The 23,457-nt window shown below is 32.3% G+C and overlaps 2 protein-coding genes across 9 annotated transcripts in view; one reads left to right on the top strand and one right to left on the bottom strand.

The window, feature by feature from the left end:
- Window positions 1–23,457, top strand: part of LOC118198476 (plexin-A2-like) — a 1,098,378-nt gene that overhangs the window by 163,763 nt on the left and 911,158 nt on the right. For all 8 annotated transcript variants that reach the window (XM_085827537.1, XM_085827540.1, XM_085827535.1 and 5 more), the window contains exon 2: window positions 10,607–10,661. The gene's annotated coding sequence lies outside the window, so the exon portion shown is untranslated. The remainder of the gene's footprint in view (window positions 1–10,606; window positions 10,662–23,457) is intronic.
- Window positions 16,728–19,550, bottom strand: LOC146993512 (uncharacterized). Its single transcript, XM_085806922.1, has one exon. It carries the CDS (start codon window positions 19,548–19,550, stop codon window positions 16,728–16,730), a length of 2,823 nt encoding a protein of 940 aa, XP_085663048.1.

Below are 23,457 nucleotides of genomic sequence, written 5' to 3' on the forward strand. Positions count from 1 at the left end.
CATTACATGTACTATATGCATATATATTTAAAGTTTAATTGTCTTACAATTGAATAATTAACTATTGAGAGAAAGAGGTTCATATCTTACACTATTTAATTCACATGGAACAAATTTTTCCATCAACCACATTGAACCACGTTTATTAAATTCGCCAAAGCTCTTTTATTTCTGCATTTTCACACTCACGACACATTTTAAATGTAACTATTGATTACCATTTCAACACCGATATCATAACTCAGTGTAAAACTACATCATAACTCATTTTTTCCCTACTAACTACAATTTTATATATTCAAGAAGTACATCTAAGACATGATCATTTTCTATGTTCTAGCAAATCGATTCAATTGCGAACATACTATTAAGACTTGCGATTTTAGAAGACTTGCATGTATTAACGATGTCAACGTTTCTTCGTTTTTGTAAGATTCGTATCAAACCATGTCGCATTCGAATGTGGTGTAAGAGATCACTTTTTCTTTTAAACACTTGTAAACAATGGATGCAATTTATAAGAAGAGAAGTATCATGCTGTTTCAAAACATCATCATCAGCATATTTCTGTTTCTTTTGACACCAGCAAAATTTAAAAAAAAAAAAAAAAAAAAAAAGGTTCGTGAGATTTTCTTCAAATTCTGTTTTACTTGAAAAAAATGTCCGAACATTCAATACGATGTAAAGATTCATATTGTTTTAAATTCTTATGCTCACTAAATATTTTTTATCACGATTTACTCTTAAAAGTAACTTTATAACTTTTCATATCCTTTTTACATGAAAAGAACTTGTGATTATTCACTACAAAATTCTAAGACGAGAAGCTTCGCGACTTTTCAAACTACAAACTTAAATTTCTTAGGACATACACTACATCTGATGTTTCTTTCATGAGATTTCAAATATCTCTTCAGATTACTCGTATTCAAGAAACCTTACAAATATATCACATAAGTTCAGCGAATAATCGCTTCATAAACTCTTAAATTTTCAACACGAGTGAATCACTTGAAGCATATACTGCACTGTAAACATACAATACTTAAAAAAATTGTTATAAAAAATAAAAATACATTCATTTCACCAAGAAGCTCTTCTATTTAAATACATTTATTTATTTCCAAAGAACAAGTTTCTGTATTATACATAAAATATACTTAGAATTTTCTTTCATTAGTTAATATCAAATTAACAACAATATCCATTTACTGATATTTGATATACATGTTTGCTTTAAAATTAAAACTAAAATTTCAATATATTTCTATTAAAAAAAACATAATGAAAAAAAAAATACTCATAACATCAACCAAAGACAGAAATTTAAATAGAATAGCTGTACTTATATTAGTGCATTTTTATAATCTTCATAACATTTCGATTCAAAAAACTTATTACAAAATAAATGAAACATTTTTTTCTGCCTTAAAGAATCTCTTATATTTTTAAAATTAATACATAAAAATATATCTTCACCAATATATTTAATTCTGTCCTCAACACTTATTATAATGCAATCATGTCTTGTTTGTGAAGGATGATTTACAATGCAACCTTCGCATTTATATAGCTTTTTTATCACTGAAATCACTTTGATAGAGTTTATGAGTTCTTTAAAAAGTTCATCATCATCACCTACCATATCCGAACAATTGTTTTTACATTTGATTTGCAACGGTAAAATAATTTCAAAAATAATTTTATATAAAGTATTAGATACATCAGGAATAATTTCTTTCAATTTTTTTAAAATATCACAGTTTACTTTTAGGTATGTAGGTTTTAGTTTAAAAGAATTTTCATCTTGTTTAAAAACTTGTTGAAAAATACACTCACCTTCTTTGTTGAAAACTACCAACTCATTATTGCAAATGATGCTGGCACTCGTATAAACAAGATTAAATTCATATATTTTTGAGGAAAATTCTTGCCATGTTGCAGGAGTTATAACAACACCGCGTGTAGTAGGGTATAATATTTTATTTTGTTCCACACATTCACGTATATGAATGTTCATTCTGTTTTCAAACTGATTTATGGACACAAAATATCCCCAACCAAGAGTCCACTGTGCAATCAACTTCGAACTTTCTTTTTTCTGTTCTCGATTATTCGGCATGAAGATATTTTCAGGAACAGATTTCATATAGTGGGCAAACCAGTCATCCTCTGGAAGTTCATCCTCATTATCTTCCAAGCGTCGTTTTTTTGATTTTCGAAATTTTTATGTTTCGGAATGTGATACTAATTCTAGGATCTTTAACGTCAGGTTGAGAGGGTATTCCGTGCATCCAAAATTGATTCGTTGGGGGTTTCATTACAAGGAGAGTTCCATGAGTTAAGTCCGCGCTTCGAGATGTGAAATTTCGCCTGGTAAATACCATTTGACGTTTTGCACCTAAACTGATGATAGGTATATCACTTTCAGGTTCGAGACAAGTTTCATTGTTATTATGTGTTGAAATGTTCGTCTTTATGTGTTGAAATAAGCGCTGTAGACTTCACGTTATCATGATAACGTGCAGAACTCATCAAGGGTCTTCCTTCACTTCTGTATGTATTGTCAAACTTGGAATAGCAACAACAACCTTAAGATAATACATTCTTTCGCGTATGATTATCAAAGTTTTAGAAATTTTCCATTACTCTATCATGATAAGTGGATGATGCTTTTAAGATTCTCCTTATGCATATATGTAATATCGAGGTTCAGAATAACAACATTAGGACACTATAACTCTTTCCCACTATCCCATCATGATTATTTTTACACATATGACGCCGGAAAGACTGGCTTCACAAACAAGACATGACAAGAATGTATTACGATAAGTGTTGATGAAATCATTTCGTTAATGTATGTTTTAGATAATTTTTGCTATTTAAGAATGCTACGTATTTCTATATCATTCAGAATTGTCGTTAGATTCAAAAGCGAATATGAGGAATATATGTGATACAGAGTTAAATGTGGAATTATACGAAGAATTTTATTCACGAAATGAAGCTGATATTTTGCTAGATGAACTATCAAATTATGATTTTAAAAATATTAGTTTTGAAATTAATGGGATCAGTATGTTCCACGAAGAAAAGTACTCGGTTTTGCTGATGAAGGACTTAGTTACGAATTCTCTGGAACGAGCATTTGTGCAGAACCATGGACTCAAACTCTTCTAAATGTAAAAGATTATGTTGAAACGATAACTGGCAAAAAATATAATTTTGCTTTATTGAACTATTATCCTGACGGAGTGGCGAAAATTTCAACGCATAAAGACAATGAAACTTGTCTCGAACCTGAAAGTGATATACCTATCATCAGTTTAGGTGCAAAACGTCAAATGGTATTTACGAGGCGAAATTTCACATCTCGAAGCGTGGACTTAACTCATGGAACTCTCCTTGTAATGAAACCCCCAACGAATCAATTTTGGATGCACGGAATACCCTCTCAACCTGACGTTAAAGATCCTAGAATTAGTATCACATTCCGAAACATAAAAATTTCGAAAATTAAAAAACGACGCTTGGAAGATAATGAGGATGAACTTCCAGAGGATGACTGGTTTGCCCACTATATGAAGTCTGTTCCTGAAAATATCTTAATGCCGAATAATCGAGAACAGAAAAAAGAAAGTTCGAAGTTGATTGCACAGTGGACTCTTGGTTGGGGATATTTTGTGTCCATAAATCAGTTTGAAAACAGAATGAACATTCATATACGTGAATGTGTGGAACAAAATAAAATATTATACCCTACTACACGCGGTGTTGTTATAACTCCTGCAACATGGCAAGAATTTTCCTCAAAAATATATGAATTTAATCTTGTTTATACGAGTGCCAGCATCATTTGCAATAATGAGTTGGTAGTTTTCAACAAAGAAGGTGAGTGTATTTTTCAACAAGTTTTTAAACAAGATGAAAATTCTTTTAAACTAAAACCTACATACCTAAAAGTAAACTGTGATATTTTAAAAAAATTGAAAGAAATTATTCCTGATGTATCTAATACTTTATATAAAAGTATTTTTGAAATTATTTTACCGTTGCAAATCAAATGTAAAAACAATTGTTCGGATATGGTAGGTGATGATGATGAACTTTTTAAAGAACTCATAAACTCTATCAAAGTGATTTCAGTGATAAAAAAGCTATATAAATGCGAAGGTTGCATTGTAAATCATCCTTCACAAACAAGACATGATTGCATTATAATAAGTGTTGAGGACAGAATTAAATATATTGGTGAAGATATATTTTTATGTATTAATTTTAAAAATATAAGAGATTCTTTAAGGCAGAAAAAAATGTTTCATTTATTTTGTAATAAGTTTTTTGAATCGAAATGTTATGAAGATTATAAAAATGCACTAATATAAGTACAGCTATTCTATTTAAATTTCTGTCTTTGGTTGATGTTATGAGTATTTTTTTTTTCATTATGTTTTTTTTAATAGAAATATATTGAAATTTTAGTTTTAATTTTAAAGCAAACATGTATATCAAATATCAGTAAATGGATATTGTTGTTAATTTGATATTAACTAATGAAAGAAAATTCTAAGTATATTTTATGTATAATACAGAAACTTGTTCTTTGGAAATAAATAAATGTATTTAAATAGAAGAGCTTCTTGGTGAAATGAATGTATTTTTATTTTTTATAACAATTTTTTTAAGTATTGTATGTTTACAGTGCAGTATATGCTTCAAGTGATTCACTCGTGTTGAAAATTTAAGAGTTTATGAAGCGATTATTCGCTGAACTTATGTGATATATTTGTAAGGTTTCTTGAATACGAGTAATCTGAAGAGATATTTGAAATCTCATGAAAGAAACATCAGATGTAGTGTATGTCCTAAGAAATTTAAGTTTGTAGTTTGAAAAGTCGCGAAGCTTCTCGTCTTAGAATTTTGTAGTGAATAATCACAAGTTCTTTTCATGTAAAAAGGATATGAAAAGTTATAAAGTTACTTTTAAGAGTAAATCGTGATAAAAAATATTTAGTGAGCATAAGAATTTAAAACAATATGAATCTTTACATCGTATTGAATGTTCGGACATTTTTTTCAAGTAAAACAGAATTTGAAGAAAATCTCACGAACCTTTTTTTTTTTTTTTTTTTTTTTAAATTTTGCTGGTGTCAAAAGAAACAGAAATATGCTGATGATGATGTTTTGAAACAGCATGATACTTCTCTTCTTATAAATTGCATCCATTGTTTACAAGTGTTTAAAAGAAAAAGTGATCTCTTACACCACATTCGAATGCGACATGGTTTGATACGAATCTTACAAAAACGAAGAAACGTTGACATCGTTAATACATGCAAGTCTTCTAAAATCGCAAGTCTTAATAGTATGTTCGCAATTGAATCGATTTGCTAGAACATAGAAAATGATCATGTCTTAGATGTACTTCTTGAATATATAAAATTGTAGTTAGTAGGGAAAAAATGAGTTATGATGTAGTTTTACACTGAGTTATGATATCGGTGTTGAAATGGTAATCAATAGTTACATTTAAAATGTGTCGTGAGTGTGAAAATGCAGAAATAAAAGAGCTTTGGCGAATTTAATAAACGTGGTTCAATGTGGTTGATGGAAAAATTTGTTCCATGTGAATTAAATAGTGTAAGATATGAACCTCTTTCTCTCAATAGTTAATTATTCAATTGTAAGACAATTAAACTTTAAATATATATGCATATAGTACATGTAATGATTAATATTACATTGATTAATGTAAATAACTGATGATATGTGTATTAACATAGTGAATGTTCGCTTTTATGAAGTTCTAAGCATTACTTTAAATATCAATCATAAAACTTTTATCTCATATATGCAAACATGACAATATCTATTGAGTTTTCGTTTATTCTTTGGAATGTATGAAAGTTTAAATATTTTTTTTAAATTTAATGTAGATTGGAGTAAAATATCTGTATCTTTCTTCATTTCAATCGGTAATATCTGTATGCTGGTAAAGGTACATATGTTCGTAAGAATTATACTGTGTCACATTTTTGACAATCTTCTTTCATTCATATTAGCTAATAAGAGAATTATTGAAGTTAGTAAAGTAATGAAAATCAACGTTATTGATAGAAAACTCTAAAAGAATTTACATTTCCAGAAATATATCAAAAGTTCCTTTTCTTAAAAACAGCAGGTGTATCGTAGTTTTTATTTCTATTTCATTAAAAGCTGAACTTGTAAAATAAAAATTTTCTATTAGTGTAAGGCAAACAAAAAGAAAATCAAGAGACAATCCGTATCATGAATGAAATTCAAGTCTTACATCGGATTAAAAAGAAATATTCTGAATCTAAATGTTTATGCCTATTTAGCACAAAATGCGTTTATTTGTGTTATAAATTTAACTAAAACCATTCTTATAACAGAATGTTGCCTTTAAACTGGGTAAAAGTGTTAAGTATATTTTCTGATGGTATTGATATACTTGTCAAAGAAGTTCTAGAAACCTCAAATGTCGAAAGAGCATATGATAAGAATCTCCTTTCCTATCGCTACGTCAGTTACAGGTTAAGGGGTGGCTTGAATGGATAAAGGTAATGTTTGTGCAAAAATACAGTAGTTCTATTTTGAAATGAGAAATAATTCGCTTTTTGTCAATTAAGGAAACTTGTGGTATTATTAAACAGAATGTCAGTGAAAGACATTGCGTTTGCATAGTGAATTATGAAGGTACTGAAAGGTAGTAAAGAAGGTGAATGAAAGAATTAATTTGAACAAATAAGGTAAGGCTATCATTAAAAGAAAAAACTGTTTAAAAGATGTATGTTAGAATTAAAAGTAAGATGTTAAAATTTAAAAAGATGTAACAGATTAAAACCAATGAATACTAGTAATTCCCATCTGGAAAACAGTAATTTGAGTACGATATTGAAAAAGTTGGTTTTAAGAATTTCTTTATGCATGTGATGCAAAACAATTGCTAGTTTATCATGAGTGCTGACATAGATGCAATTAGTGCAGGAAAAATAGTAAAATTAGTATAGTTAGTGTCTCTAAAATATGAAAAAATAATAGTGTGAGCAGTGTAAATTCATTTGAAGTACTGAAATATGACATAGACTAAATATCAGAAAACGTAAGAAATATTTTGGTATGTGTGGATGAAACACTGAACGTGGTTGTAAAATTAGAGATGAAAATTATCAACACACTTAAAGGTAATCGGGATTTAAAACTAAATATGATGTTAGAAACTTTTAAGACCATAAAACTATATGAGAAAGAAATACATTTAGATATAAATGGTATTAAACTGTAAAGTTGTGAATGGAAATTTCTGAGTAAAACCTGTAGATGATCTATTATGATCGAGGAATAAAACAAGTATTATAAAAATTGTAAGGAAATATTTGAATATGGAGTAAATGAAAACAATCCATATCGTTAAAATGAATAAAAAGGGATAAAATGTTGGAATTACGAGTGATGAGACAGAAATAAAAACATTATAATAAATAAGTTAAGCTAGAATTAAGAAATATAAACACAGAAGGGAAATCATGAATGTAAGAAAAGCAATTAACAGTTATAGACTTAAGTTTTTTTAAAAAATATTCGGTAATGTAAGGAAGATATTGTTAAACACGTGAAAGAAATTAGAAATTCTGTAGAAAATTTAGTAAAAGAACTAAGATCACGAAAAATAAACGTTTCTTTTTAAATACAATTTCATACCACTAAGTTAAAGCGTGTATAGAATACTAGAATGGTTTAAAAAAAGTGAATGAAGTTAAAATTCAGAATATATTGAACATTATAACGTTAAAAAAGTGTTAAATTGCATCTAAAATTAAGTAATCTAACAAATAAACAGCATGTGCGGGAACGTTTGTGAAATATAACATATAAGTTAAAAATCAGGGTATGCTGAAATTTATGAAAGGTATGGGGAAAAAAAAAATAGTATGTGGAAATTAAATAAAATATTACAAATTAGAAACGTTAAGTATTAAAAAAATATGACAGTAAATGAATATGTTATTATGAACAGAAAACCTAAGAAATAACTTAAGTTTCATTTAAAACTAGAAAGGATAAAAGTATCAGAATAAAATTGAGTAATAAAAACAAATTATCTTGTAATTTCATTTTCATGACATGATGAACTATCATTAAAGGAAAGTCTTTTTTATATTTGTTTCTTTTACATTGTTTTCAGAGTCGCGCATTGAATCATTTTAACACCAGACTTAAAAAATATATTTCTAAAACATATAATTCACTTTTTCATTAATAGAGGGCAGCATCGCTATATCATCAAAATTAAGATGCAGAAAATATTTCCCGTTGCCAATATAAAAAAACTAACTTTAAATGAAAAGCAGGAGATCTACAACTCAATCAGCAATCTACCAACACCTCAACTCCACTTGAGACCACGCCTCCTAGTGTGATGACGTTGCCTTTGGCCCCGCCCTCTGTGATGTCATTGACCACGCCCCCTGATCCACTGATCCACCTGATGCAGAACCCCCATGATCATGCTACTCACGAGGGTGTCGGGGGACAATTACTCAAGTAATTTATCAGTTTTACTGCATAAATCGCTTTACACTCAAAATTGAATTAGCGAAAATGCTTAATCAGAATGAGTTCTTTAGTGCTCTGCATCGGTTCTTGATCCCATCAATTCACGGAAATATTTGGCCTAACTTAAATTTCCAGTTTGGCATCGCCTTATTACTTGAGTAAAGGACGAAACAAACACCTTCGTTATTTATTTCTTAATTCGTATCATTGTTCATTGAACGGGAGTTGGTTTGTTCCCCTTGAAAAGTCAACTAATTTCCGATCACTGGCAATGATTACTTGCTTTTAATTTAATTTCTTTTTGCAATTGAAATTTTGTTATTCATGATTTAATTTCAAGTCCCCAGTAAACATTTTTAACCATTTACATTCAAGTTACTTTAAAACAATTTTCGGAATTAAACTTACTAATTATGGTGTGATGTTGCGTGGCCCCAACTGGTCAGCAACAGTAGTAGTGACTGCTATAAACTGCAAATTATACGAACTCGTAAGAAGGGTTTAAATCCCTTTTTATTTCACTTTAGAAATCACAGTTGCGTTCACTTGACGCTCACAAACTACGCCGACCCGGCGGTTAAACAAAATAGAAAAGTACAACTAAAAATAAATGACAGGATGAATAAATAACGAAGTCACTATCTACGAGGCTCTATAAGCGTAACTAACGTAACCGCGTTCTAAGATACAGCTGAGATTCAGCAAACTTTCTGATTAAGAAGTTGAAAGATTCAACGAACTGCCGAAATAGGCACACAAGCCGAAACGCGCGGTTCTTAAATTTTCTACCTAGCAACCTTCACGCTTGTGATTCAAGAAGCACAGCTACAATCTCGTTTCCTTTCTATTTAACTCAAATTTCTTCTGCTAAAATTTGAATACTCTGCGCGTTCTACTAAGATTTACATACTCTGGCATTGGCAGTTCTAGGGGAAAGTAAAGGCTTGACAGGAAAGATAGCTTAAATTTAAAATAAATGTTAGTTAAAATAAATGTAAACCCTACAATGGATTCACTCTTTTTAGATAATTCTACTAAAATTAATCTTAGGAGATAATATAATCAATATTTCTTTAGTATATAAATTATTATTAACTTTTTTTGCAGCTATTGCGCAAGTAGTAGAATAACTCGATTTCGCACTAACTGAATTTAAGATCATACAACATTATGTATATATATATATATATATATATATACGTAGCAGTTTCCCTATTTTGTAGGTTCGAAAAGGGGCTCCAATATTTAGTGGCAACAACTTAGAAAGTGAACCGACATTTATAGTTAACCAACGCAAAATGCCAAAACGAAATTAATAGGCCTTCTGGGCTAACGCCCTTCGGGCTGAAGAAGAGAGAAAACATGTTAGAAATAAAGATGTAATAAAAGGAGATGCGGTATTATTAGAGAACGATAATATTCCCTACTGTGAAAACTTTAAGTGATAATTATCTTCAGATAAGCTTTTTGTAAACTTGCAAGAGATCTTTACAAAGGGGAAATATACTTAGATTCGTAATTATGAATAAGAGAAAGCTCATTAAACATAATTTTTCGTTGTCATAACAACAACAAACATAATTTTGTTGTTGTTCTTATTGTTTGTATGCTCCTTGACCGGTAGTGAGAATATTTGTTATTGCCTTTTTTGTTACTTTCTCTAGTAACTGACCCATTATTATTCGTGCTGAGGTAAAGAATAAATACTATTAATAGAAAAAGTTTCTCTTTTATCTATAAATGTTCTGAAATGCTTTACGAAAATTTGCTAAGTTATCAATAAAATGACGCTTATATTTATTAAATTTGAAAAAGTGAGATTTCTTGGTCTCTTTCAGTTATAGAGGAGTAATAGGCAATAACGTAAATACTTGATATGCCTTTTCATTATTATTAAAGTGTTTAAAAAATAAAGAACTTCTTTTTTTAATGTGCTTAAATTGATTGTTTTTACTAATTGTTATCATTAAAGTCTTTATGTTAAATGCTTTGAATAATAAGAATTTTCCCCCTTTTTGTGTTTTAGATTCACACCTATTGGATTTAAAAAAGCTGGAATAACTCAAGGAGTTACGTATTAGGTAAGTTTTACTCTTATTTGCTGATGAATAAATTATATAACGTTGTACTAAATATTTAGTTTCCTTTTCTTTCTTAAAGTAAATGAAGGTAATAAGGGCGTTACTGGCATTGACAGTGTTGTAATGGGAAACTGCATCTTAAGGTCTTGCCAAATTCATGTCAGATTGCGTGAAGCCAGTATTTATGAAGAAAAACGCTCCCCAAGCATTAATTAAAATTTTTAAACTAGGCATGCCAGTTTAGGCTGCTCTTGCCATGAAATCTTTAATATGCTATGCATTATCTAAAATATATTATTATTATTATTATTAGTTCAAAGGAGCTATTATTTTCGTTTTGACATTTTGCGTTGAAATTTTTAAAAGGCTGTATCACTTTTCAAACTGTTGCCACCAAATATTATCGCCCTGTATTATATTTGAAGAAATTAAATAATGAAGAATCGGCATAAATGTGTGTATGTTTCTTCCATATGAGATACATTCCGATGACCTCATTGATCATGTGACTTATGTATACCTTTTGAAAACAAACAATGCAAATGACCTCGGAGATCACGTGACTTATGTACAGCTAATGCAAACAAGCAAAGTCATTCTTCCTCTTCTTCTGTTGCGGAATGTATCTCAGCCATCCAATTTTGAATGACGAAATCCTGCTGAGAATATGGACATCTGAAAGCCCAAATTTGAAATTTGGAATTGGTTTTATTATCGCTTTCATATTTTGTAAAACTTTAACGAATTTTTGATTAACAAACTCAAGAATTTCAAAGCGAGCAATGGCAACGTTGTACAGAAAAACATTTTTATCTCCAGCACGCGAAACTCTGTATCGGAAATTCTAAAGATATGCTCAATTTAAAACTATTTTGAGATATTTCTGTTGAACTGAATTTTAAACGTGATATTTAATAAATAAAGGTAACAGACAAAATGTTAAATTAAAAGGCCCATTTGGTCGTAATATAAAATATGAAAGCTTTCAAGTACTCTCTCTCTCTCTCTCTCTCTCTTTGTACATGTGGAAAATGTCTCTTAATTCCTTTGACTCCTTAAAGAACAATGAACTTTTTTTAGTCCAAAGGGATTTGAATCCCGAAGGACTATTAGTTTCGTTTTGGCATTTTGCGTCGGACTCATAAATGTCGGTTCACTTTTCAAACTGTTGCCACAAAATGTTAGAGTCCTGCATTATATTTGAAGAAATTAAATAATGAAAAATCTGCATAAATGTATGTATATTTCTCGTATTGTGATAAAACAACGGTACACAGAGTCATCGAATTTTGAATAACGTAATCCTCCAACGAATATGAGCATGTGGAAGACCAAATTTGAAATTTGAAATTTGTTTTATGATCGATTTCCTATTTTTTAAAACTTTGACGAATTTTTAATTAACAAACTCAAGTATTTCAAAGCGAGCAATGGCAACGTTGTGCAGAAAAAACATTTTTATCTCCAGCGCGTGAGTCTCTGTGTATCGGAAATTCTAAAGATATGCTCGTTTTAAAACTATTTTGCGATATTGCTGTTGCACTGGATCTTATGGTTTAAGTGCGAGGAACATGATATTTAATAAAGAAAGGTAACACACAAAATGTTAAAAAACGCCCCTTTTGACGTAATTTAAAATCTGAAATATTTCAGTGGTTTTTTTTTTTTTTTTTTTTTTTACTACTGTTTAAGGAAAAGATAAAACTTTTATCAACGGGCAAAGATGAGTTTTTTTCGCAGGCTTTGGACAACAAATTCACCGTCAAATTTTTCCCATTTTTCTGGGTCTTAGTAAGTTTTCGGAAGTATTACAGGTAATCCAAGTAGAATTCTTAGAAAAGTCTAATTATTCTGTTGGTTTAGCATAAATTTTTCAATGTCAGTTTCAAATAAGCGATAAGAATTGCGTAATTGATTATCATACAGATACAGTGGCTAAAAGAACAAGAACTTGTTACTCACAAACTCAGGACTCTCATAAACTCAGGAATCCTAAAATTGTTTGCTTCACTTTTACTTGCACCCGCCCTCTGACGGTTAAGAAGCAACTACCTCTCTGTCGAGGGAGATGGACGGGTTTCTGCTTCTCCAAAGAAGGGTGTGCCTTCCCTTCTCATCCGAAACTCCATCAGTCTCTGTCTCCCTTTATAAATATTAAAAATAACGTGGCAAGAAAACATTTTAGTGATCTATAGCTTCCTTCTGATTTTAGAATCTCGACACGTTCGGGCCCCAAGCACGCGAACAGTTTACTTTCTCTTGGCCATTGTCCGACGCATTGCTGGGTCAGTTTCTCACGATTATAACCGGGTACCCGTTTCCATACGTTTTATTTCCTTCTTGCGTTTATAATTTATTCTACACTCACGTAGTATTTATTGCCAGCGAAATTTATTTGCCATCTGCTAAGGAGGTTGTTACTTATGCGTGATTTGATAACTTGCATGTTTCTAATCAATTACTTTTCAGACTTTCTCTTTTAGCCAACATTTTATGGTAACTGGGGCTCGATTGAGGCTACTTCCGGTTTTAGATATTTTCGGCAGAATCTCGATTGCATCGTGTTCAATCAGTTTTTAGTTAATTGAGCCATAAATACGGTGTGTGTCCATTGAACGTTTAAAATAATAATTAAAATTAAATGCTCAGAAATTCTTGATGCGGTTTTTGAAAATATTTATGTTTGTTTTGTGCATATATCTTTGCAGTCTATTATATAGGTTTTCCTATTTTCTGTTATTGTGTATTTATTATTTATTTTTTTAGTCCAAAGGGGCTTTGTCCCTGAAGAAGTGTTTTCGTTTTGCGATTTTGCGTTGAATCACTATAAATGTTCTTTTCACTTTTCAAACTGTTGCCACCAAATGTTAGTGCCTTGCATTATATTTGAAGAAATTAAATAATGAAAAATCTGTATAAATGTAAGTATATTTTTCGCATTGTGATAAAACAACGGTGCCTAGAGCCATCGAATTTTGAATGACGTAATCCTCCTACGAATATGGGCATGTGGAAGACCAAATTTGAAATTTGGAATTTGTTTTATTATCGATTACCTATTTTGTAAAACTTTAAGGAATTTTTGATTAACGAACTCAAGGATTTCAAAGCGAGCAATGGCAACACTCCACGGGAGGGGGGGGGACCTTTTTATTTCCAGCGGGCACGGAACTGTGTATCGGAAATTCTAAAGATAGGCTCATTTTAAAATTATTTTGCGACATTGCTATTGAACTGAATTTTATGGTTGAAGTGCAAAGAACATGATATTTAATAAATAAAGGTAACACGCAAAACGTTAAAAAAAAAGGCCCTTTAGACGTAATTTAAAATATGAAACCTTTCAGATTTTAAATTTTTATTAAAAAAAATTATTTTTTATTAGTAGATATTTAATTTATATCTCAGTTCCAATATAAGTGCGTTTCTCCAAATGTTTTGCTGGGGCAAAATCTTGTTTATATAAGTTTTTCAAACTTTATTTTATGTTAATTTTGCGTTTATTTTATTGTGCGTTTTGCATAATTTTTAATATGCGTTTATCAGAACTGGCTATTGAGGCGGTTACGCCGTGAAGCGTCTTTGAGGTAGCCATCCCAGTCTTCGAATTCAGTAGCTTGTGACCTTTTCTGGCGTAGGTTTGTCAAAATATGCTTTCTTTATGCCTCCCTTCATAACTAATGTCTACGATTTTCGACAACTTATCACTAAATTGCCTTTGTTTCAGTGTAATAAAATTTGGTATCCGTTGCATAGTTGGTTTGTTATAAATTTTTTAAAATTTTTCCCGGAATTATGAATTCGGATCTGTATTTGCGTTCTGTGTTCTCTAGGTTTCGGAAATTTGAAAACAAATTTTAAGAAAAGGGTATTAGCCCATTGGAGCCGAGGCGTATTTTTCCATTTACACATACGTACACATTTCGAGAACATTTGGGCCGACGCTTCTGTGTACTAAAAATATATAAAAACAGTGTATCTTCAGAATTTCCGATAGACAGTCTCCCCGGGCTGGTTTATTCCAAACGGTGTGTTGCCACTGCTTGCTTTGAAATCGTTGAGTTTCTTAATTAAAAATTCGTTAAAATTTAAAAAAATAGGAAATAAGTAATAAAACAAACTCGGCATTCAAGATTGTAGAACCTTCTGGAACGAATTCTTACCGGTTTAGCCCAGGATGTTCTCGAATACAAGCCAAAAAATATATAAACCCTGCTGGTACGCGGAGAGTAAGTGCGAAATAGCTAGTCTCGAGTGAGTCAGTCCATGCGGAGTCGATCAAGTTGGCAGCCGGGCAGCGAGTGCCGAGTGGGTCGTCGAGTGCATCGAAAGAGTCTCTTAGTGTATCGCAGTTAGTGCATCGTCGAGAGAGTGTGTTGAGCCGCCACCATCGAGATAGATAAGGCCTGCGCGCTGAGTTACTACGTCACTGCTAGGGGACCGGTCTTCGTGCAGTTTACCTTCCTTGCTAAACACCAGTTTTTCTAAAGCTGTTCTATGAAATTGGTATCTCATACTATAAAAGCAGTCTAAAACAAAATTACAAGCGGCAATATAATGTTTTACAAAGCTTATACGAATATGAAATATTTTCATTTTCTTTTGTTGGTATTTATTTTCAAAACAAAATTATTTGAGAACAGTGTGGTGCTTTTAAAAGCAAATAATTTCTTTGAAGGAAAAATTAGTTTTAAAATTCAAGTAGCAAAAATTTTTATTTTGATTTTTCTGTACTGTCTTTGTGCCTCTCGTTGATTCTCACCACTGCATCAAATTTTTTGTTTCACCCATTACTTTAACAAAATGTTTGCCAGTGGGAACACATATTATCTCTCAATCTATAATTATTGCATATTTTTATTTATATCTATAATATTAATGTAGCAGGATTATAAAATATCAAACGAATGCAAGAGACTACTTAATATTTAGACTAACATTTAAATGCTTTATATCAGTCAGAAAAATTTTCTGAATGTAATAAATTACTAAATAGTCTACCTTTAAAATTATTTCTTACTTACATATTGTATGTTAATCTGTATTACAGTTAATGTTTTCCTCTTAATGCTACATAATTATTCGACAGAATCTGTAGTTTAATTGAGATAATGTTTATTACATAGCTCTGAAGACTATCAATATTAAATTCCAAATAAGACAGGAAAAAAGTTTTTTGCGTTACCTCTGTTCTGAAAATATCTTTTCTATTAATATCCACATGAAAAGAAAATATAAATCCTAACATCATGTTCAAAACTTTTTTTTTATAATGTATGCAATTTTTTTTAACTTACCTTACATATCTTTTTGGTGGTGCCATGTACTCGAAGATTGTAATTCAAAAGATAATTTAAAAAATTGTTTTTAAAATTGCATTGAATTGAAATACAATGAAAACAAGTATGTCTACATATGAATTCAATTACTACTGCTTCTTCAATAACTGTACATTTTTAAAATTTCAGTTTGCAGTTTCGCAATTTAATTACCTTAATATGAGTCTTACATACATTATTTTAGAAATTTTTCTATCATTCTCAGAAAGATTTATATTGCATAACAAATTTTAAAACAAACTGATTGCATGATAATAACATATATAAAAGTGAACAGAAGCTATATTAGCTAAACATATGCATTTAAGTTTCATCACGATAAAATGATATTTAATGATTTGCAAAAAGCATTGATATTTAAATTTAAGAACACAGTACTATGTCATGAATCAAATTTACTCAGCATTTGATATTCTACATGTTATGTAATGAAATAAGTGTTATGCTTTTAACCCCTTAGGACAGTTATTTCATATAAAATTAGTTTCCAATTAAAATAAATAATCATAAGTTTTGCTGACAATTTTTATATTACTAGTCTTAGTAATTATTACAAGGGATGATGCTTCAGATGTCAAAAGTAAACATAAATTCATCCCTTAAATCATAATGAATAAAAAATTACAACTTATAAAAGCCAACAAAAAGTTTACAAATAAATATGCAATAAAATAACTGATATTTTTTAAATGCAATGGAATGTTTTCTAAAATATAAATACCTTATTTTAGATATTTGCTTTCTGTAGTGTTTGTAGTTTTCTTTTTAAACAGGGTTTTCTATAGTTATCATTTTTTTTACAACAGTAATTCTTAAGTAAAATGTTTATGCACACCCACAAAATTTCTTTCACACAATACTCAGCAGTATGACCTAACTCACATATATCAATTGAATTAAATAATTCTAGCCTATTTATAATAGAAAATGCAAGAGTCAATGCAAAATTTCGTTGATTTTGAACTTTTAAAAATTCATTTTCGTATTTCTCAGAAAGAAGTTTTTGAACTACTATATAGCAATGCACAATAATATTCACAATGTCTGGGTGAGGATACTTTAAACATCCTCTATCCATACTTGAAATTAAGCGATATGAATCTTCGCATATCAGTTCTTTATCAATTGAAAACTGTGACAGACATGATGAACACTTCTGTTTTTTGCATATGGCATAAACACAATATCCTGCAAGGTATGTCAAAACTGGTATTACACTTTCGATGCCTAAAATATCTTCATTAGTTACATCAATATTCAAGTAATTAATTACTTCATCTTCCTTTTCACATGAAGACACAGCATTAAATTCATCAATAGTAATTTGACCAAAAGTTGCAGATCTCAATGAAAAAGTGTTTTGTAATCTGAGTTTGGACTCACATTCAAATATTTGCCTCACTGAGACATGATATTGCGATCCGGCTAAAAATCTATACTTTCCGAATCTCTCTTCTAAAGAATCAGTTTGTATTTTTCCACAGAGAAAATATTTCATTTTCAGCTCTTCGATACAATACTCCTTCATTTCCAACAAAGCATGAGTTGTGTGAGTAAGAGCATGATGAGTTTCTTTCGTAAAATTCCCTGTAGTGCATCCCATGCTTTTCCAAACATCCAGCCAATTCAAAAATTTACTTAAGAACTTCACGTTTTCATCGTCAGGCAAATTAGTTAATGGATTCATATTTTCATTTCTTAGTCGTATTCCTTTATGGGGACTTTTTACATTTATAATGCACCACCAAACATGAATTATTTTAATAAAATTTCCGGTTTCTTTGGCAAATTGCAGATTATTTTTTTCTTCTAGTTCTACTAGAGCATTCACTACATGTTCATTAAAAACTTGCAGTGCCAGTTTGACATTCTGCCTCTCTAAATTCGATGGGTTAAGAGATTTAAAAGTCAAAGAGCGATTAAATGTAACTAAATTATTCTTTTCAGCTTCATATAGTTTTTTGAGAGTATAAAAAGATGCAGTTTTCATAATAACATTATTTTCAAATGTCTCAAAATCTGGGTATTGAAAACACTGATTTAAGTTTTTCTGATTCAACCAGTTATTTCGTATACATTTTAATATATGTACTGCATCAATTACATAAAATAAGGGTCTGTCTGTTTTTACTGGATGAGGATAAACGATACTCAGTTTTGGTGGATTTGAGAAATAACACATAGATTTACGATTGAGTGAATTATTGTCATTTACTACACAAACCACGAAAAACCCTATATTCTCTAATCCTGTTACAATCTTTTTAAGTATAAAGTGCAATATATCCGCTGTTATGGTTTTCACAGGTAAAATATGCACAACATCTTTATACTGGGAGAGTAAGCTCTGGATCATAAAAACATAAGCACTTGTTGCTGCATCCTTAGTGTTAAAAGAAGAGCCAACAATATTACCTCCTCTGAAATCTAAATATGGCTTAATATGAATTTCATCCATCATTACAGAAACAATTCTTTCATGAGGTTGAAGTTCCACAAATTTCTCTCTCGCATAATGAAGGAAGTTTACTTCAAATTGCTCTTTAAAGGGACTTGCATTAAATTCAGTACAAATTTTTCTAACTGTTGCTGGATGGGGAAGAATTATATTTCCCGAATGTCGTAAAAACTTATACGCGTGTGGAGATATGGAATGCAATAAAGTTGAAAATATTGGCATTTCTGGTGAGTATCTCCGTTTAACTTTATTGACCGAGAAAAGTGAAACTTGTTCGGCCAAAAAATTAATAACAGTTTCTTCGACTTCATCATTCAGTTTAAGAAGGCCCAATAATTCCAAAATTGTATCCAAAATTGATTGAATTTCATTTTGAGCTACAGGTATTAACAGAGACTGTACACCATCTAGTATTTCTTGGAGATTTCTGATATCTCCAACTTTCACAGGAAAGTTATGTTCTTTGCATGATTTTATTGCAGCATTACCAATAAATGCTGAGACACTTAAATCATATTTAAGAACAACAGAGGCTTCAATAACTGGTGCTGCTTGAGTATTGATGTGAATAAATAATGTCTCATCTTCCTTTCTGATTATAGACCAAAATAACGGGATTTGCTGAGTCTCTAAGCACTTTAAAAAGTTTGCATATGTTGAAAACATGTATTTTGCTTCTTCTTCTGATTTCGTTTTCATGCTTTCCTGTAGAGCCAAATGCAGTTGCTGATTTTGTAATCGTATTTTCTTATCATACGGAGATTCTCGATTCTGTTTCTGATAGGATAAATATTCAGGGCAACCCGGAAATAAAGATGGTATTGCTTCTTTCGTTAATCGAGAACGTGAAAGAGGTGCACTTATTTTTTTTCCAGAGGATGGATCATATGCACTTGTCTCCATCTCAATATCTTCATCTTTGAAATGAAGTTCGCAAACTTTTGAAGCTTTCGTTAATTTAAAATTACTCCGAGGTATAGCTTTAAGCCATTTCTTTTTTAAAATTTCATTAGATGGAAAACTGTAGACTCTCACACGAGGACCATTATCATAATTTCCTTTGCATCCAGGAACAATACAACGGGAAGGCATAATGCTGATAACACAATTTCGCACGAAAATATGCAGAAACAAAAATGTATCACTAAGCAATCAACTTGAAAAAGCAATGAATAATGCACAAATGTTAATAAAACTAACGAAATCTAAGCATCTAACAAGAGCGTGTGAGGTATGTCTAACAGTAATACGGTGACAAAGAATACGGAGAAAGTTTCGGGGAGTGTCATTGTGTGAGTTATTGCTGAGGGTCCCTTAACCGTGACGTCACAAGCCAGTTTCGATTCAGAACGCAGGCCTTATCTATCTCGATGGTGGCGGTTGAGCTCCGGGAACGACTGAACCGAAGAGTCGGGAGCCGTGCTCTGTGTCGTCGAGTGCATCGCGAGTTGTAGCGTGGAGAGTCCCGAGAGTACGTGGAGTAGTTCCGAGAACGACCCAGCAGGGTCAGGAGCTGTACTCTGGTGCTTTGCAGTGAAGCTGTTTCTACCGTTATACATGATAACCTGAAGGCTTTGTCACTGATTGTTCAAGCGAGTGTATAGTAGATCTTCGACAACTGTAAAACGTGAGATTTTGGAGCTGTCTTGATGAATATCGGCCAATAAAGTGTGTTTCGATATTCCATCAAGTGCTGTCGTCGTTATTCACTCCAAATCCACACGAACCGAGAACGACGCAAAAGGGTCGGGAGCTGTACTCTGGTACTTTGCAGTGAAGCTGTTTCTACCGTTATACCTGATAACCTGAAGGCTTTGTCGCTGATTGTTCAAGCGAGTGTATAGTAGATCTTCGACAACTGTAAAACGTGAGATTTTGGAGCTGTCTTGATGAATATCGGCCAATAAAGTGTGTTTCGATATTCCATCAAGTGCTGTCATCGTTATTCACTCCAAATCCACACGAACCCCATCCGAACGGGAAAGGAGAAAATAACGTAAAATTGGTGTCAGAAAAAAACGTGTAACAATATATTTTATACGCATAATGAGGCGCACAACTTACTGCGAGAGCTGGAATGAGGTTGTGAGCCTGGCTTTGGTCACCTCTGTTATATGGTGTCTGAGTCATTTCATGAGGAAGACAATTAATTGCATTCGGGCCACTATTGTAATTCATATTTATGCTGTAATTAGTTACATTCGTGTCGATTACTGTGAAACTATTTAGTATTTGACTAATTTATGTAAATAAATATATATGACAAGCATGCCTTAAAACTATCCTATTTATTAAGAGTTCCGATTGAAAGTTAATTTGAAATATCACTCTAATAATTCAAAATTGGCTGTAGGGCTGCACATTGAAAAAATCGTTTACCTGAGATTTTTGACAGTTTTTTTTTCCCCATATTTCAAATCTTCTTAACCTTAGGTGACGGATTCTGAAGTAGTGATGCTCACCAGTGGCAGATCCGTTACTAGGCCATTGGCTACCTGCATACTTTCCTAAGATTGCCGCACCCCCCCACCCAAAGAAACTTTTTTTTTAAAAAAAAAGCTCAATGATTAATAAAATTTTGATTTCATACTCACTAAGTACTTACATATGACAAATTATACAAAAAGTACTTACATATGACAAGTACTTACAATGAATTTAATTAAATTGAAATATTTAGGAGTGGTATCGCAAGAGTCCGGCCGTCCTTGATCTTGGCCGCCCGCGTGCGTTTATGCGCTGCACACACGCTAGGAACGGCGATAAATACGCTGAACACTGGTAGTTCGGTCTGAAGTTCGAATCCCGCAAACGGGCTACGATGCATGGGCGTTTTTGTGTTTTTCCCCACACTTTAACGTGCATACGAGCCAATTTCCCTTAGAAAGTCCTCCACGAAGACATCTCTCCCTTTAGGCAGATAGCCCTGGAGTCTTTGCCGTAATCGCGTAAAACCAAAGCATCTGACGTAATTATAGTGTTACGAAATGTAGAAGCGCGGTGAGATAGCTTCCCCGCAAAGCAGTTTTAGGGTTGCCATAAATTGGCAAGGGCTGGCAGGGCTGTCATTTTTGGAAAGAAATCGCCCATTTGGCGACAAAATTGGAGATATGCTATGGACGGATGGAGAAACTTCTGGAACGAATTCTTACCGTTTTAGCCCAGAATGTTCTCGAACACCAGCTAAAAGCTATATAAACCCTGCTGGTTCGCAGTCAGTTAGTGTCTCTCATCTAGTTAGTCTGTGCGGTGACGGTCGAGTTGACAGCCGACCAGCGAGTGCCGAGTGGGTCTTCTAGTGCAGCGAAAGAGTCTCGTAGTGTATCGCGGTTAGTGCATCGTCGAGAGAGTGTGTTGAGTTCCGGGAACGACTGAACCGAAGAGTCGGGAGCTGTGTTCTGTGTGTCGTCGAGTGCAAAGCGTGGAGAGTCTCAAGAGTACTGGAGTTCCGAGAACGATCGAGCAGAGTCTGGAGGTGAACTCTGTTGCTTTGCGATGAAGCTGTCTTCACCGTTATTACCTGACAGTGTGAAGGCTGTGTCGCTGATTGTTCCAGCGTGTTTATTGTAGATCTTCGACGACTGTAAAAGTGTTTTGGAGCTGTCCTGATTAATATTGGTAAATAAAGTGTGTTTCGATACTTCGTCAAGTGCTGTCATCATTATTCACTCCAAATCCACACGAACCCCGTACGAACGTGAAGGAAGTAAGTAACGTAACAACTGGTGTCAGGAAAAAAAGTAACAATATTTAAGTTCTGGCACAGAAGGATGAAAAATAATTGCGCAGTTTTTTGAAATCATTGTTTGGGTTTCCATTTTTGATGTTATGCGCGAGATCGTGGAAGAAATATTGGCAGTTCATTAGCAGAACGACAGAAAATCAGTGAACGTAGTCGTTCCAAATGCCAGTTGTTCTTTGTAAATGACTACGAATTAACTCTTAATTTCTCCTCGCAACAGTTTCGTGGATGGAGGGCAAAAATCTCATCTCTTTTCCTCCTCCTTTCTCGAAAAAATCATCCTCATCACTCGCCGAGTTGCGCACCTAAACAGCGTGACAGCGCCATGGGGCGACACCGAGTTTGCTTTTGAAAGGGCGTCACTTCCACATCGTTGCACGGGCTTTGTCTCCGTGTCTGTCGAAAGCGGCATGGAAGAGGGGATGGCGATGAAAGAGGAGGAACTGTCGGAAGGAGCGGGTTTCAACCAATTGGAAAAGCAAAGAAGGGGCTGGTCGTAAACGGGAAATTGGTGGTGTTCGAATGACAGTTTTCTTGATTTTACATGGAGGATTAAATGTGCCAGTTGTAGAAGGGGAAAGGTTTAATTCAACCTGGGGACTTTTCTATGAGGTGCTGTTTTGAAAGCTACCGTGTATTCATTTTATTAACTTCTCCATCACTTTTGTTCATACAGAGGGTGTTTGCACATTTTTGTAACGATTTTGTTTTTCTCCATGAATTTAATTATTAATTTTAAAATACGAACATGACCGGCATCCAATTGCAATAAGGTATTATTAAAAGTGGTCTATCTTTAAAATGTCGCTGGGAAATAAAGAATGCATCGAAGGCTATATTTTTGCGCTGTCCAAAGAGAAATACACTTGAATTACTAAAAAAGATGTAAAAAGGATGGTTTTAATATTTCTACGTGTAAAACAAGTGACATAATTAATATGAAAAGAAAGAAGCGTCAGAGTTTACATCTGACTGGAAAAAGGCAAAAAATAATATATACCCAACAAAGGGTACGTACGGCTCTTATTATATCTAAAGTCGCATCTCATGTTTTCAAACAAAATCCAGCCCATAAAGAGGTATTGCAAAATCTTTCAATATCTCTGTAGAAACTGGGAAGAAAATTATAAAATGTGATTTAAAGCTAATCAAATCTAAAAAACATGATGTTCATCATCTTACGCGTAAAACATGTTTCTTAGCAATAAATGTTTCTTAGCGTAAGATGTCCAGATTGCTGTATGAAAATTATTTGCC

Source organism: Stegodyphus dumicola, chromosome 12, assembly GCF_044657685.1.
Source record: "Stegodyphus dumicola isolate Sdum_Otavi_A_Nest chromosome 12, ASM4465768v1".
NCBI classification, from domain to species: domain Eukaryota; kingdom Metazoa; phylum Arthropoda; class Arachnida; order Araneae; family Eresidae; genus Stegodyphus; species Stegodyphus dumicola.

Bases quoted from the DNA above. Each gene is read 5' to 3' on its own strand.
- LOC146993512 (XM_085806922.1), bottom strand. From the start codon at position 19,550: ATGCCTTCCCGTTGTATTGTTCCTGGATGCAAAGGAAATTATGATAAT.